This window comes from Haliotis asinina, chromosome 16 (assembly GCF_037392515.1).
Source record: "Haliotis asinina isolate JCU_RB_2024 chromosome 16, JCU_Hal_asi_v2, whole genome shotgun sequence".
Taxonomy (NCBI): domain Eukaryota; kingdom Metazoa; phylum Mollusca; class Gastropoda; order Lepetellida; family Haliotidae; genus Haliotis; species Haliotis asinina.
In genome coordinates this window covers 41,903,388-41,919,296 of record NC_090295.1, presented here as the reverse complement: position 1 = coordinate 41,919,296, position 15,909 = coordinate 41,903,388, and the positions used below count along the sequence as shown (strand labels likewise).

At 41.1% G+C, this 15,909-nt stretch overlaps 1 protein-coding gene across 3 annotated transcripts; it reads right to left on the bottom strand.

Annotated features, from left to right (window-relative positions):
- Nucleotides 1–9,239: 9,239 nt before the first annotated feature.
- LOC137268611 (uncharacterized) lies at nt 9,240–15,463 on the bottom strand. Of its 3 annotated transcripts, none has more exons than XM_067803183.1 (4): nt 15,389–15,463; nt 14,802–14,875; nt 11,007–11,467; nt 9,240–10,393 (listed from the first exon to the last, which is right to left on the bottom strand). In XM_067803183.1, the coding sequence occupies exons 2-4, from the start codon at nt 14,825–14,827 to the stop codon at nt 10,035–10,037; spliced, it is 846 nt and encodes a 281-aa protein (XP_067659284.1). In that variant the 5' UTR covers nt 14,828–14,875; nt 15,389–15,463; the 3' UTR covers nt 9,240–10,034. The 3 variants fall into 3 exon arrangements, with proteins under 3 accessions (XP_067659284.1, XP_067659285.1, XP_067659286.1); XM_067803184.1 differs by lacking the exon at nt 15,389–15,463 and adding an exon at nt 15,057–15,372; XM_067803185.1 differs by lacking the exon at nt 15,389–15,463 and adding an exon at nt 15,057–15,372 and having other exon boundaries at nt 14,802–14,870.
- Nucleotides 15,464–15,909: the final 446 nt, after the last annotated feature.

Sequence of the window (15,909 nt, the reverse complement as noted above, 5' to 3'; positions counted from 1 at the left end):
TCTGATCATTACAGTCACATTGCTTAGCAGTAAGATCAATAGCTTATCTAAGGTTTTAAATGATTCAATTGATGGATCATTATTTGTGGATGATTTTAATATAATTTTGTCGCGGGAAAAATATGCATACTATTTTACGGCAACTGCAGTTATGTTCAAACAAAAATATAAGCCGCATAAGGACCCAGAAATGCCTACGTGGCTGGGTAACCAACAGAAGACGGTGTCGTATTGGACAGTAGCAAGATCGTTATACAATTCAATTCATGCTTGAAAACGGCATAAGAATCCATGCTGAAACGTCGCCATTCTGAAAATAAAGAAGTTGATCATCCATAAAACTTGTCCCTTCACCTTTAGCTCAGCAACTTCTAAAATGCCTCTAAAACAGTGTATATTGGTTACACCTACTTGGGCTGTCAGTCCAGATTTGAAGAGGTCATTATGCGGCGATGTCGTATTGGCCATGCAAGATATACGCATGAATACTAATTGAAAGGTGAGGATCCTCCGTTCTGCATCCCTTGTGATGAAATAATCACGGTCAAGCATGTCTTGCTTGACTGTGTCGAATATTCCATCACAAGAGATAATTATTTCAAATCACGAACTATGAAGGACCTTTTTCAGTAACGTACGTTCTCATTTAATTATTGCATTTTAAAAAGAATGAGATTTGTTGAGTGACTTGTAACTAAATAAGTATTTTATGATTGGAAGTTAAATTAGTAACTGCGATTGTTAGTGGCTGTATCCTCGAGGGGGGTTGAAGTAATTATTGTCCTCCCGAGAGGTTACGTAAGTCCCAAAACATTTAAAGTCAAATTCAATCTTCCTTCTTTTTAGCTGTAGTATTTCTGTCATTTTAATTTGTGGCTAATCTTGCAAACAATCGTCAGCAGCTGAAAGGATGGTGTAAATTCAGCTAGGGACCATGCAGGTAGCAGAAGTACCGTAAGTCCCCTTGGTCCCTAGTATGGTGATCTACCTTCAGTTGTTGGCGATCTATGGCCTGTTTTTATATTATACTGTCCAAATAGTGATACTATTATTTTTTAAGTTTCCACGCTAGTTTTAACTACTATAGTCTAGTCTAGTTGTTTTACTGTCCTTTGTCGACAGGTTTTTGGTAATATGCATATATATTTCGTTGTTATGTCACGTATGTTCTCGTCACGATATGGCTGCAATATTGCCGATGTGACGTTAAACATTAACTCACTCACTCAATCTGCAGAGACTGTGCATGGGTCTATTCCACTGAAGTTTAAAAGCATCATTTCCCATGACGACATGGACAGGATCGTACCATGGATGGACCCCGGAGTCAAAGCCAAAATCATAGAAACAGACAACCATGCATGCCATCATGTCGCTGTTTGTGCCAAGGAAGAACATCCACTGACAAGGTGTTGGCCGGTTTCTGTAAATTCATTTCACAGTCAACATGTCGTGTTAAGATATTGTTTAAGAATCACGTTTAGGCGATTGCGAGTGGGAAGTGACTGGTCCCGAGCAGCAAAATGGAAGCCCTCAGTTTCACTTCATATCCAGGCAAAGGAGCCGCAGGATTGCTCTACACATAGCATGTAAACACGATGCACTGGCTTCTCGGAAAGCTTCTCCACAAATGTAGGACTCTGGGCAGACTTGGTAAAGGACTTCACCTGGTTTACTCCCATCACTGTACCGTCCAGCAGTACACTGCTATCAACAAAACATAAATAACATTTCAGAATGTGTCCAACAACCTTGACTCGCGTAAAATAGCGGATTACTTTCATCACGAGTCTTCACATACATCACCAGAGGATCATCCGATAAATAATTATGTGCAAAGGTACACAATTCTGTCATGATGACCCTCCACATTAATCAAACCCCGATCTCCAGAACTGATTGGCATATATAAACGATTAAGAGAGGAACGAGGGTGGTGTGCTCTATTATCAGACATGATCCTTCTGGTCAGGCGGTCAAGATCCTGCGTGTCCTGTTTTGTCCACCATCTACTCCATTATACCAACATTGGTATAGCGCCGATATCCAGTTCGGTGGTATCCAGTTCAGCTGCTCAAAGACGCTTTGTTTTCCCTCGGTCACTGAATGTCCATCACAACGGCACATCGTGTTTTCAATCGTAACTCCCTGGGGAACATACAACCCTTGCAACCATTAGGCTCACACAGTTAATGTGGCTTTTCTGTGCTCACGAGGTTCCCATTCACAGCTGGGTGGACTGGGACGCATAGTCAGAGTACTTTGACCAAGTTTGCTGCATGTTGCTGTACCCGCAACTAGGTGTTTGCACATATTCATGCGGCCACCATCTGGTCATCTACCAACGGATTCGTGGGTTCTACACAGAACTGTGTACTGTCCACTAGGGGCTGTGACAACACAGAGTCTGCACACAAAGTTGACTCCAAGGTTTTTACACCCGATCACAGGGGGCACGATCCCGGCACCTCACTCGGTTACCAGCCTGACACCTTAGACAGCTCGACCCCCGTGAGGTGGATTCTGAACCAGGACGGATTATTCATCTTCTAAACACATCCACTTCAGGTATAAATGACGCAGAGTGAACTGAACAGTGAAATATTTAAACATGTTGAAGGTCTGTTGGGCAGTCACGTCGGAGCAAGCAGCTGACGGTGATTGTTAGGAGCAGCCAAGTTTCTACGTGCTTGCTCGTCCAGCAGAATATATAGAGAATTGTGATGTCATTAGGTTAATGACGTCATAGCATTGCCAGGGCATTTCAGCAAAATCTACTGCCAACGCAATATCGCCTCGAGATATCGTCTGATCTCACACAAGCGATAACTCTTTTGGAACACAGTTTTGCATGATAAATCTGTGTTCGAATCACAACATGCAAATACTGTTACCAACATCCTCGCCATGGCAATCAGCACAGACAGTATTTTAACCCGACGGACCGAATATATTATGCAAGGTGGATGCTGACGGCTGTTAAAACTGCATCGTACTGTTCAAGTATACGCTTTATTACTCATGGTTAGCACAGTACGATGCAGCTTTAATTATCTTCATACACAGAGTTTACAGGTGTACAATATTTATTTATTTACTTACTTATGCGCTGTTGTCATTTCATCATTTATTTAAGATTTTCATAAATACAAGCGAATATGGTCGACTTTCATAATCACCACCTGACTACATTTAGACGACCTTTTTGGATAAACTAACATACACCATAAACAAGTGGTTTTAAAAGCCAGTCGGGGTAGCTAGGTGAAAGTTACTTGCCCACAAAATAATTCACTTGCCCGATATCTAAATGTAGAGACTAAGCAAAAGATTTACAAAAAAAACCCCGTAAAACTACATCATTTATCAAGCCATCATGCTGATTTAAAAGTGCATAATAACTTCACAGTTCGGAGATCGGAGAGAGTGACATATTAAAAAACACCCTGCGCCCCTGAAAATTCACCAGCCACTCAGGCCAGTGACTGTGGAGATTGATGGCCCAGTTGAAGTTTTACTAGCCTATGGCAATTTCGCACACTTCAACTCTACACCTTTACCGCTCGCTGTTTACAAGCAAGCAAGCAAGCAACCAATTAAATACGAGGCTTGCATTGTCTAAGGCTCTTGCCTTTTTTTCGCTGATAACCCACGCATACTATTGTACAACGCTCGATTGTGTAACAGGAGCTTTTAACTAGACTCACGCCGTTTACCATACACAGCTGGTAAACAGAATTCTCGGGGAATGTATGCTAACATGTTGACTCTGTCTCACATCTGACCCCTCCCTTCTCATGCCCCCGAGACGTATCTGCAGTTTCATGGGACAATGTATCCCATTGCTTACCATGACTTTAGATTAATCAGTGTTAGGTAGTTCGAATATAAGGTCAGGATGATTCTGTCGCATTCTTATCCCAAAGGACGACTCATTGCAGACACTCCCTGCCTACGTACAATCCGCAATATGGTGGTTTATGGCTGCAATCTGCACCACACAACGCGCGTCCATGTCACCTTGCAATAAATAACAAAAAAGGTGTCTCATATTGTTCACGACGTAACTCTCTTAACTTGGAGAGGCTAAATTTTGAAGGTTATCTTCCAAATCCTAACAATGGATATTTCTTGAAATATGCTGCATTCAGTGATATGTTTAATAAAGTGTAAACGATTTTTATCGACCTACAATTTTGTCAGGAAATTGGTCAAACGTGCGTAGGCATTTGTCTGAACCAGATGTTGGTAACATTGTGATCGCTTTTACATGAATCCTCAACTGCTAACTGCAACTTCTATATGAAAAACAACAACCCAAAAACATATATCTTTACATGTTTAACGAATTCTGCACCACCAACTAAATGATTTATCATATATTTTTCTAAAAATTTCAAACCGACCTCGTACGTCTCGCTTATACTTGTCTGTTTTTTGAACAACAAACAACACATGGGTACATATCATTATCATGGTGGGCATGGTGGGCGAGCTGGCTAAGGCGCCAGGCTAGTGATCCAGCGAGGTTGAGGTGTCGAGATCCATTCCACCTATGACCGGGTGTAAAAACCTTGGAGTCAACTTTGTGTGCAGACTTTTTCCGTGTTGTCACAACCCCTAGTGTACAGTACACAACACTGTGCACTTAATAGAACCCACGAATCCTTTGGTATATAACCAGGTGGTGGCCACACGAAGACGTGCATACACTTAGTTGCCGGTACAGCAACGTCCAGTGAACTTGGACAAAGTGCTGTGTCACAGCCAGCTGTGAATGGACACCTTGTTAGGATGAGACAGCCTCGATAATCTCGATGCGCCAAGTGGCAGCAAGAGTTGTACATTCCTCAGGGAGTTGAGGCTGAAATACGATGTGCTGTTGAGATTGACATCCAGTGATCGAGGGAAAAATACAAGCGCCTTGAGCATGCATTAGTGCGTGGATATGTGCGCTATACAAATATCCTATATCATATCATTATCCGAGGCCTCAAGAGGATCAGTTTCAGGGGCACGTCTGTGTGTGGGTTTATCAGTTTAACAATCAGCTGTGGTATCTTTGTATCGTAGACAATTTAGCAACAGATACTGATCGGACAAACTGTCTATGCATGTGTACATTAGTTCGTAAGAAAAGGTGTTTTTTTCTGGTTAGTAATGTGTACTTATACCAGTCCACAAAACCTTTCTTCAAAGCTTTGTCAAATACGTATTTTGGGAAGGCAATGAAAATTCGTTCATCCGGGCACAAGTGTATGGCATTTTGGTATTCAGAATGGCGTTAGCATTTCCACAAATATGTGTCATCATTCACCTGGCGAAGGAGAATGAATTAGCTCTGAGACGATGCATAAGGAACATATAGAAGTCGTTTGCCATAAAAACGGATCGTCCTCCGTTGAATGCACCCTCGTATCTTTCAAAACTCTGTGTTCACCTTTCTGTGGAGCAGAATGGTGTCTGTTCCGTTACTAAACCCGATTAATAACAGTCCTCCTCTTTGAAGAAAACTCATTGAAAATTATCGGTGGGAGAGCATATAGTCTAGACTAACATCACTTTGAAAAGTATTGTATATTCATGTGTGAAATACCCACCTCTCCGACAATCCCAGACAGTCAATATCGCTGTTAGAGGTTCAGTTTTGAAAGGTTGTCCCCTCAGCATCATCATTGTGTACAAGAGGTACATATGCTGTAAACCCTAAACACTTTGTTTATCCAGTGCCTCGTATGTATGAGGACAATGAGACTGATGTACTTGTCTCGTTCCGTGGTGACATCAGTGGAAGAAATTGGCTAAACCAGATCACTAACGATAATCTAGTGATAGTCCGATATTGCAAATCCAACGTAAAATTCGAACTAAGACATGAAATTGATATGTGGTCGTTTGAGGGACAGAACCAGGACTTCTATCGGGGCCCTTGCAGTGCGTTAAGAAACTTCCATCACCGCCTTTCCATCGTTCTCAGTACTGTTCCAGCAGTGGAAGTCTGAATACCTCTCCATACCAACAGTGTGGCGTGTACACTCAGAAATAGCCGGATGCCGGGTACACACAAGGGACGACACTCTTTGATTAAAATATCAAATCAGATTATGTGCCCAAAACATAAAACCTGGAGAACAGTCACTGTTGAATATTAGATGTAGGGAGGCATCGCTGGTGAAACTTGGCATTTTCCAAAGTTACTTTACTTATCAGCCAGAGGCATCCGCCATTGATATTAAAGTAAAAGAAAAAGCATGTGTAAAATGTTTTAGCTGTGTGATTGCTTTCCCTGCAGTTGTGCCTGCACAAGTGAAGGGTCTGTCAGAAGAAACATTTTCAAGAGATTCAGATAATCACCTCAGCAATGCCTCTGTGTATCCACATACAGATTAACAACAGGTTATCTCACACGCACATGGTTCACGTCTCTACAATGTGACAAGAGTGTGCTTTGAAATCAATGCCAAGGTACTCGTATCACCGACAAACAGATCATGTTGTTCGATGTCCTGGATTTTCTATATACTGTATATTTTGAAGTCCTCTACTTGGCATTAGGTAAGTCGTCGGATCTATTTTATTTTCTCAACCTTGTGAGCAGAGTGCCAGTGGTTGTGACGTTAATGATTGTGTTTACTTGTATACACAACACTCTTACAGTGATTTCCACTGGTCGCAAGTCAATGTTAATTGTCGGTAACAGTAAGTTGCTGTTTACCAACAGATCCCGGCTATTTAAACTGAATGTGAGCTTATGATGAACACATGTACAATGGAGTCTCTGTATTTATTTCAGACTCGGAGCCGTAACCATTAGTTACTTCTATCTTCGAGGACACAGACGTATTTGCTATGTCAGAGGGCAAAAAGTAAGATTTCCTTCTTTGGTCACATTGCGAGAGACGTCCTTGTAACGTCAGCATATATTTAGACAAACCTGATTCATTTAAGATGTAAATTAAGGATAGATGTAAATTATATTGTGGATAACGTTGTGGATTAGATGGTCAGGTTTTCATACTGTCGATCACTAGTCTGTGTGATTCACAGAGGATCGATTTTTACTTTGTTTATCTGTTATATTGTTTAATGAGTCGATGAAGCAAGCATCTTAACGCCTGGACCTTATGGGCTGAACATTGTTTAACACGTGGTTTTAGAAGACGATACCACTACATGCTTAAAGTTCAAGAAAGTTAACGACGGCCTTCTTGTCCATTTCAGTGTCTCTGATATTGGCAAACTATGTTATATTTCAAGGACCCACGATGTCTACATATGGATGCCAACACCGTTTTTGAAGACCGGCCACGTGTCTCTGACGCTGAGCGATGGCACTCACATAAGCTGGTGGCCACGACACAGGAAGGAACTGAAGGACGCAGGAATTCATCATGCTACGAGTGTAACAGAAACCACAAATGGCACTGATCTTGAAGACGACATTCAAACAATGGGGTATACATATGACGCGGGGTTCAAAATCCCCCTAAAACGTTTAAAGCTACAGAAAATGAAGAGCGCCTGGTCATCTATTCTTTCGAAATGTGAATTTAATCCAATGACAGAAAACTGCTGCTGGGTTGTTTACAGCGTGTTACATGCTGGAGGTGCAGCATCTGCAGATGTGCAGTCTCCATGGCGACCGTGGATGATACGCCAGTATGTGTCCAGTTTAGTTGGGGAATAAGGGAACACATATGATTCATGCGGGCTCACCTTTGGCAAGTGAGTTTGCTCAAAATTACCTCTGTTCACCCAGCAGAAAATGGGTAATTGGTGGGATAAGTCATGTGATTATAACCTTCTAGTGTTTAAGAGGCAGCTTTGGTTATCTGGGGTATTAATTTGCCTTGCTTGACTGTTAGCGCTATGAGCTTAGTTCTGGAATCGCGAATTCCTTAGATACACAATTTAAATACGCTATTCGAACACCTGCTGTTCTGGACGCGGTATGGCTTTCTTGTGAAGGAAAGGTAGTGTTCTGTCAATGTGAACTGATTGTTTCATATGAATATATACTATTAGTTTGTTTACATTTGAATACATTCGTACATGCTCGTAATCCTGCTTCCTTCCGTCAGAATATCAACACCTAAATGATGTTAAAATCACCCATTTGTATGCAGACGTTCACGCAACAATATGGCGTGTTAAGGAGTGTGTGAGGTTACAGGAATGGCTGAAATGTTTCTATTATCTTCATATGCTACATGTTATGTCTTTCCAGAGTTTTAAAGCTGTTCAGTGTTGATGAATGAAAGGCGTTGAAACGTTAAAATGAAATTTGAGGATAACTGTATTGAATTAAAGAGCGAAACATATCTCTTGAGAGTTGAATTGAAATTTATCTCCGAAGGTTCAACAAGTTACTCATATTTTCTAGATAGTGACGTCAAAACTAAACGATTGTTTAGCATAGAGGAAACGTTTCGTAATGAGGAAATGTTTGGGTTTCTGAATCCGGATTGGACAGTAATAGTATTCTGTCTTCTTGAGGCTGCGTGCTTGTCGAGAGTTTTGAATGGTCTTTATTATCTACAGAACGGCTCTTCCAGTTACAGTGAGTGAGTGAGTTTAGGTTTACGCCGCACTCTGAATATTCCAGCGAAATGGCGGCGGTCTGTAAATAATCGAGTCTGGAACGGACACTCCAGTGATCAACAGCAAGAGCAACGATCTGCACAATTGGGAACCGATGATATGTGTCAGCCAAGTCAGCGAATCTGACCATCCGATTCCGTTGGTCGTAACTTACGACATGCATAGTCGCCTTTTATGGCAAGCACGGGCTGCTTAAGCCCTATTCTACCCCGGACCTTCCCTGGTGCCTTCCAGTTAAAGATAGATTTGAATTGTAGAGGTAAGTATGTCTTTATCGTTTCACAGTCCTGCCTCTATTTTATACAAGATATACCAGAACTGTAATAATGTTTGACTGGACAAAAATGTCCATGATAAATGTATTGTACAGTAACCCAGTTACACTTTATGTTAGTCGGTAGATGGGAAAATATTGAAACGTCTGGTGATAAAACTCAATTGTGGCGTGCAGTGTGATTACAACTGGGACATGTTTGAAGCATGCGATACTGTCATTTGTCCAGGTCATGTTTCCACTTGGCCCATCGATAATGAAACTATGCATGTCGTGTTAAGCAGTTGTTAGATCGGTAACAAAAGTCAGTAACAAAAGATGTGTGTTAAGGTGAGACAAGATAATCGGCAGATAAACAGTAATGCAGTCAGAAAAAACTTCCAGCTTTACTCTTGTGGACCTCCATGTTTCCTTGCCTCGGTGTTCTCACCAAGGCCCATACAATTGCGTATGTTCAGAGACCGGTATATTTCTTAGTAGTTGGCTTTTATTCATTTGCGTCCCAGGTGCGTTTATATTACACGTACCTGATTGAAACGTTATATATAATAAATCTTGTTTTTCACTTTTAAAGTGTCATGTGCGTAATATGTCTGTCTCTAGCACAATCCATATAATTGCTCCACGTTAATGGAGGTCTGACCGATAGATCAACGATGTGCATATCTGCATTCCATACATGCTCGGGGCGTTGGGGTCGCTTAGTGGTTAAAGCGTTCGCTCGTCACGCCGAAGACCCGGGTTCGATTCCCAACATGGGTACAATGTGTGAGGTCCATTTTCTGGTGTCCCCTGCCGTGAAATCCATGGACCATTGCTAAAAGCGGCGTAAAACCAAATTCACTCACTCACTCACCCCATACACGCTCATACACAGAAGAACATACAGATCGCCGTCATGTAGAAAAGCATACGTTTCAGCTCCGTCCTGTCTGCCTTTACTGTAAAAAAATCGTAAATCTGACTTCAGGACTATGGAGAAAGTCCAGGAGATATGGCTGCAAAATTACCGATATGACGTTAAAGTTTAACTCACTCACTCCAGGAGAGTCAAACCAGAACACGTATGAAGTCTGGCTAATGGTCACCATCCAACTGCATCTGATCAATGATAATGCTCGAATGAATATGGATGATATTTAAATCTTGTCAATCACTTCTACAACATTCTCTGCATTATCATTATTGCCGCTACTTGGAAAAGAGAAGCGCCACCTGCCGTTAGAATTTGTGTTATCACCCATTCCGACGAAACTCCCCACATTTGAGAACGATCATTTTCTATCATTCGCTTCCAACATCTTCTCATCTTGTAGTACTCCAGCGTATTGTTGGGGAAAGTATATTTCTTGTCTTCTACTCTACCAATCTCTCTTCGGTCTTCAGCTAAGTTGGACGCAGCATGCGCCGTTGACGAAGTGCCGGGCCACCAGCTCACGTACACCATGTAATCAAGTAAAAGTGAATAGTGGCGTTTAGTTTCACCTTGGGCCTTCCATATATACAATACGATTTCGTCTGAAACAGAAAGAGTGTGTCTGACTATTCCATGACATAAATCCGTTCTTTCTACATGTTTTGAAATCAGTGATTTAGTTGATACCCACATGCACATAAGAAAAAATATGTGTCATGTGACCTAGTTGGTATCAAGCTGCACCAGTTCTTTTGTATGAGAGTTTTGTTTGTTCTGTAACGCTACGCTCAGCAATATACTAGTACCAGGTACATGACGGCGGTCTGTAAACCATCGAACCTTGACCAGACAGTCCCGTTATTATAGTAAGCATCAAGTTAGGACATGATGAAATGTGCCAACTGATCCCGTTAGTGGTCTTTTACGGCATGAAGCAATATTTCAGCAGTGGCTTTTCAATGAACTTCAGGGACAAGAAACAATTAGGTTCTTCCAACTAGCGTCATGTCTGCTGAAAGACGTAATATAAAACATTACCTGAATACTGAACATGTTAACATGAGTGCGCACTTCCACAGTTTAGAACTCTCTGATCTCGATTTGTCGAAATCTGGGTGTTTATAAAATCATCACAAGACACGGAAGATAATGATGACACCTACCTTTGAAATGGCTATCGAAGTTTGGCATGTTTAGAGTAATGATGACACCTACCTTTGAAAGGGCTATCGAAGTTTGGCAGGTTTAGAGAAGCTCTAAATGTTGATCCACCACCCAGGTAAATGACCAAGTATCTTCTTAACGTTTCTGGTCTCCAAACGATTGTTTGACTTCTTGGGGCACCGCCCGCATGAAGGACCTGATACACGACCCAGCAACAATTTTGATCCAGAAGAGAATAGTGGCCCGTGGTCCTCTGTTTATTCCAATACGTTGTCATTTTAGCAAGGTCCAGTTGTGTGGAGGGTATGTTGAACGTATAGTCAGGATCCATACCCTCCGCTATAATGTCATCCCGGAGGCTGCAGTTGCATTGACTTATTTTCTTTTTAAAGCCACATTTTGCTTTCCTTCCTTTCGGCCACCAGCTTACATATTCACCATTACTCAGACGCAGAGAAGCGTGACCAAACTGATCGATTCCAACTGGCATCCATATGCAGATGACATTGTCACTGAAAAGGTAAATGGTCAGAATCATTTGATTACCTACCTTCGAAACTTGACAACCTCGAGTACTAAAATGGATTGGTACAATTTTGGGCAACACTAATTAAGATGGGCTAACCTTGTGTTCAGATGCTGGTGAACATGGATCAATGATAGCAAATTATGTTTTTGAATTTTCTGAATGCTGTTATGATGATGTGATTTTGTTAAGTATGTCACATTAATTAACTTTAAGTTATTATGGGTCACAAAAGCCTTGAATGTGGACTTCACCTCCTATCTTGAACTTATAGGCGATGTAATTTCACCTCTTGTGACAGTCAGGTTGGTTGGTTTTATAGTTTTACCAAGTTAGCGGCCCACTTGCGTCCGACTTGACATAATATAAATCGTTACATTGCCAAATGAATAACATAAAAGAAACGACAGCACTATTAATATTCGTGATTCTATTAATATTTATTAATAACCCCTGCATCGTGTTAAGGATTAAAGAACTTTAAGTAATCACTTCCATTTCTGAAGCATAGAAACCTGCATAGTATTCTCTGCGTCTCCAAATTGTAATGGCCACATTTGGAAGAGACCGTCTTATCTATGACACTCCTGCAAGCATTTACCCCACGGTGTCTGAGTGTGAGACGTGACAGAATGACCTCATCATGCCTTTTACGACGACGAATTTTATGACCAGATTTCACGATGATCCAAGTCAGAGAGTCAGTTAAGGAACTGGAGTTACCTCCCATAGTTACTTATACCTCTGGGCTTTTGTGCAAAATTTCCCATAGAAATTAGTTAATATTTCAGATTTGTGACGTCATCTTATAGCATTAGAAATCAGTACTGTCATTAATTGTAATCTTGTTTTGGTTTATCCAAAATCTAATTGAAAATATCCCTGAAACCTAGAGGCAAAGGACGACTAATGAATAGTGATGTCGGTTATTACCGAACAAAATTCCATTTCCGTCTTGTTTCATTAAGTTGCCGATCGCTACAGCAACTGTTATGCGAATGGCATTAAAGGGAAACTTCCTCTACAGGAACATGTATCGTCTGCTCCTTTCAAATATTTCAAAAGACGCAGAGAAGAAAACTGACGAAAAGACAAGCAACTGGCAGCACATCCTTGAAGGCTGTGTATAACTATATCGTCGATGGGATGGCCAAGCCAACAAGTCTTGGTCAAAACTAGGATACCCGATTCTAAACATAGCACCATGTCTATTATGCATTACACAGTTTCAAACCCGAATGCAAGGGTTTGCTAGCTACATATGATCGAACTGCATCGTCCGATTAACACCAACCCTTCATTGTGTGGCCCTGTTGTTCTTTACAGAACACGCGGAAGTGACATCGGCAATTATCTCTACTGTACAGTATGCCTATGGCCGTTCGTGTCGCATATTTGTTGATATTAAAACAAACGGCATTAATTCATCCGTCTGGTTTGGAAACCGTCGACACAAACACAAAACAAGATAATTATGCGTATCTCCATTGCCCTGTGTATGTAAATAATTGTTAACTTTGGAAACGTGCCTTGCGGTGATTGTTTCACAATAGAATAGGTTTTATTGTCCAAGCTGATGCACTATTCCAAGCAAAATAATAATAAATCAGACAATAATTCCAAACATTAGTCTGGGGAAGAACTTACTTTTACCTCAGGAATATGTTTGTTGAGGCATGTCAGTGAACGTTTCAAACATAGGACCGTATAGGAATATCAAGGGCAGATAATTTTAAGACTTTGTTGAAAAAACGTTTCCCCTTTGACTCTGCTCCATTACTGACTGCCTGGCACCTTGCAGGTGATTTCATTATTTTCACCCTTGTCACTGTTGAAATACGTAATTCCATTACTTTCCGTGGTCAGTTAATTTTGTCCTCCATAAAATACGTCCACATATCATAAAATATATACACGTTAATCAGGTGTTTAAAAAAGGACTTTCAGTAAATTATTTTTTCTGCATCCTCATCTTCTGTACGAATAATTTTTTTCGTATTCAGACATGAAATAATACAGTGTGTCACTGCCACTGTATGTCTTAGCCTTTATATGATCAGGTCGCTTTGCACACAAAACATTTCACTTTTCTCCATACATATGTATGTATGTATGTATGTATGTATGTATGTATGTATGTATGTATGTATGTATGTATGTATGTATGTATGTATATATATATATATACATTTACTGAAATAATGTTTCAATAAGAAGGATGGCAGTATTTGAATGGTACCTACGTGTCATGTTTTACCTACATGGTTACGGGAGAAGATTATCATCTGGATGTAGAGATAACCTCAAACAATAACATATCTGACCTCGTCTGCAACAGCATGTATGCTTTTTATACATGTATAGCATATGAGTTACGGTTGCACTATTACACTTTACCGTGTGCGTGTGAGTGGTATATCAATATACAATGTATTGAGTGAAGACACTTTTGAATAATAAGGTAAAATAACAGAACTGTAAACCTTATGTCGTTTTATTATTATTCATTCTTTCGAAAATTACAGTATAATGACGTTTATTCCTTGTTCGGATCAAACTCGTCCTGAAATTGCACGCAAATCTATATGAATTTCCTTTTACCCAGAAGGTCGAGCGAAAATAAAATCGCAGGCACCAATTATTGGTTGGCTGGTTGGTTCGATGTTCAATGCCGCACTCAACATTATTCCACCTGTATATTGGAAAGGGCTAAATTACACAAATTTCAGTGAAAATTGGAGATGGGATTACACAATATGAACATGATGACCGTATTTGAGCACAAACACTTGTCACTGAGGTTGTCAGTCTGACGAATAGCCTGGAATAGCCCGACATGAGTGTTCGGCAAAGCCCGACGTCATTGATCGGAATAGCCCGGCGTAACTGTTCGACAGAGTCCACAAGAGCACAAAATCTGACAATTAGATCGTGTCAAATATTTTTCCTGGAACACGTTTACTGGGCGTAAATGTGATACACATTGAGATGTTCGTTGTGTGTATTATTTATTGTAATGTGTAAACATGGTAGGGATAGGGCGGGATGTGGTGTTAGCTGTTTGGTAATATCCGACACCGCTCTATTTGCTTTAGGGGGCGGTGGGTTAGCCTAGTGGTTAAATCGTTCTCTCGTCACACCGAAGACTTGGGTTCGAATCCCCACATGGGTACAATGTGTGAAGCACATTTTCTGGTGTCCCCCGTCTTGATATTGCTGGAATATTGCTAGAAGGTGGCGTAAACCTAAACTAACTCACTCACTATATACTTTAGGAATGAAGAGGTATATTTGTCTTGTGCAGAACATTGAAAACATACCTTGTGTCAGATTGTGGGCGAATCATATATTATAACCGAGACCAATCAGTGCTGTACCACGACCCACATCTGTGCTGAAATAAAGAAAAAAATAGGGATGCTATACTTCAACTGCAGCATAGGTGATCTCAACTGTATACAATAGGCCAACAGACTGAGCGCATAATGAAAGCATTAACATTTTCAATTTGTGCTAAGTCATTTGTTCACTCATGTCGTGCCTTCGCCATTCTCAGTACTTTCCCTGGCACTCACCGCTGTGTGTACTGCCTCTCGCACGCATTCTGGTTTGTGCTGCCCCTCTCTCCCACTCCGGTGAGTACTGCTTTCTTGCCAGTCTGTGATGCCCCTCTCAATCACTCGTCTGTGTAATGGCTCCCGAACCCATTCAATCAACATTGTGAAATTCCCCTCTACATCACATCACTCCGCTGGCCAATGACCTTCTTATTCGGTCCATTCGCTTATAACATTCGACTCTATCATACATACGCGTCTCTCCTTTCAGCTCCTTTCAGCGTCTCAACACTCAGCATATGACCCTTCCCCTACACCAGCTGCTATCCCGAAGATCAACAGATACTAACCTTTGTTTCAGAACCTCACCAGAGGTCTGAGGACCACGGTATGTGAACGTGCAATCTACTCGTTTCACTTTCGTTTCAATACCCTGCACATTTATTTTAGGAAATGAGACTACTCATTTCTGAGTTACAGTGACGCTGCTCTTTTTATAGAGCAGTGACGCTGCTCTATTCATAGAGCAGTGTCAGCTTATAGGAGCTTGTGCATGAGGTTAACAACACAGCCTTGGTCTGAGTGAAGTAGGTGCGTGTGTTGTGCCCTGAAAACTTACATAGATATTTATGACTGGGCGAAGTGTATGTCACTATGCCCCACGTACAACTTCTCTCTTGAACGCGACCCATGTATAGTTGAATAGCGTGCACTGAGGGTGCAACATTTGCTCTACGAACACCCTTTCCATCTTTGTTATCACTTAAATATCAGGGAAAATATATCAACGTCCAAATGCTTGTCGTAAAAGGCGACAAATGGGGTCGGGTGGTCAGACTCGCTGACTTGGTTGACACGTCATTGCGCAGAT

Coding starts and splice junctions, on each gene's coding strand:
- LOC137268611 (XM_067803183.1), bottom strand. CDS start 14,827: ATGATTCGCCCACAATCTGACACAAG. Junction 11,468..14,801: donor CGCCCACAATCTGACACAAG/GTATGTTTTCAA, acceptor TTACCTTTTCAG/TGACAATGTCATCTGCATAT. Junction 10,394..11,006: donor CTTCGATAGCCCTTTCAAAG/GTAGGTGTCATC, acceptor TTTCTGTTTCAG/ACGAAATCGTATTGTATATA.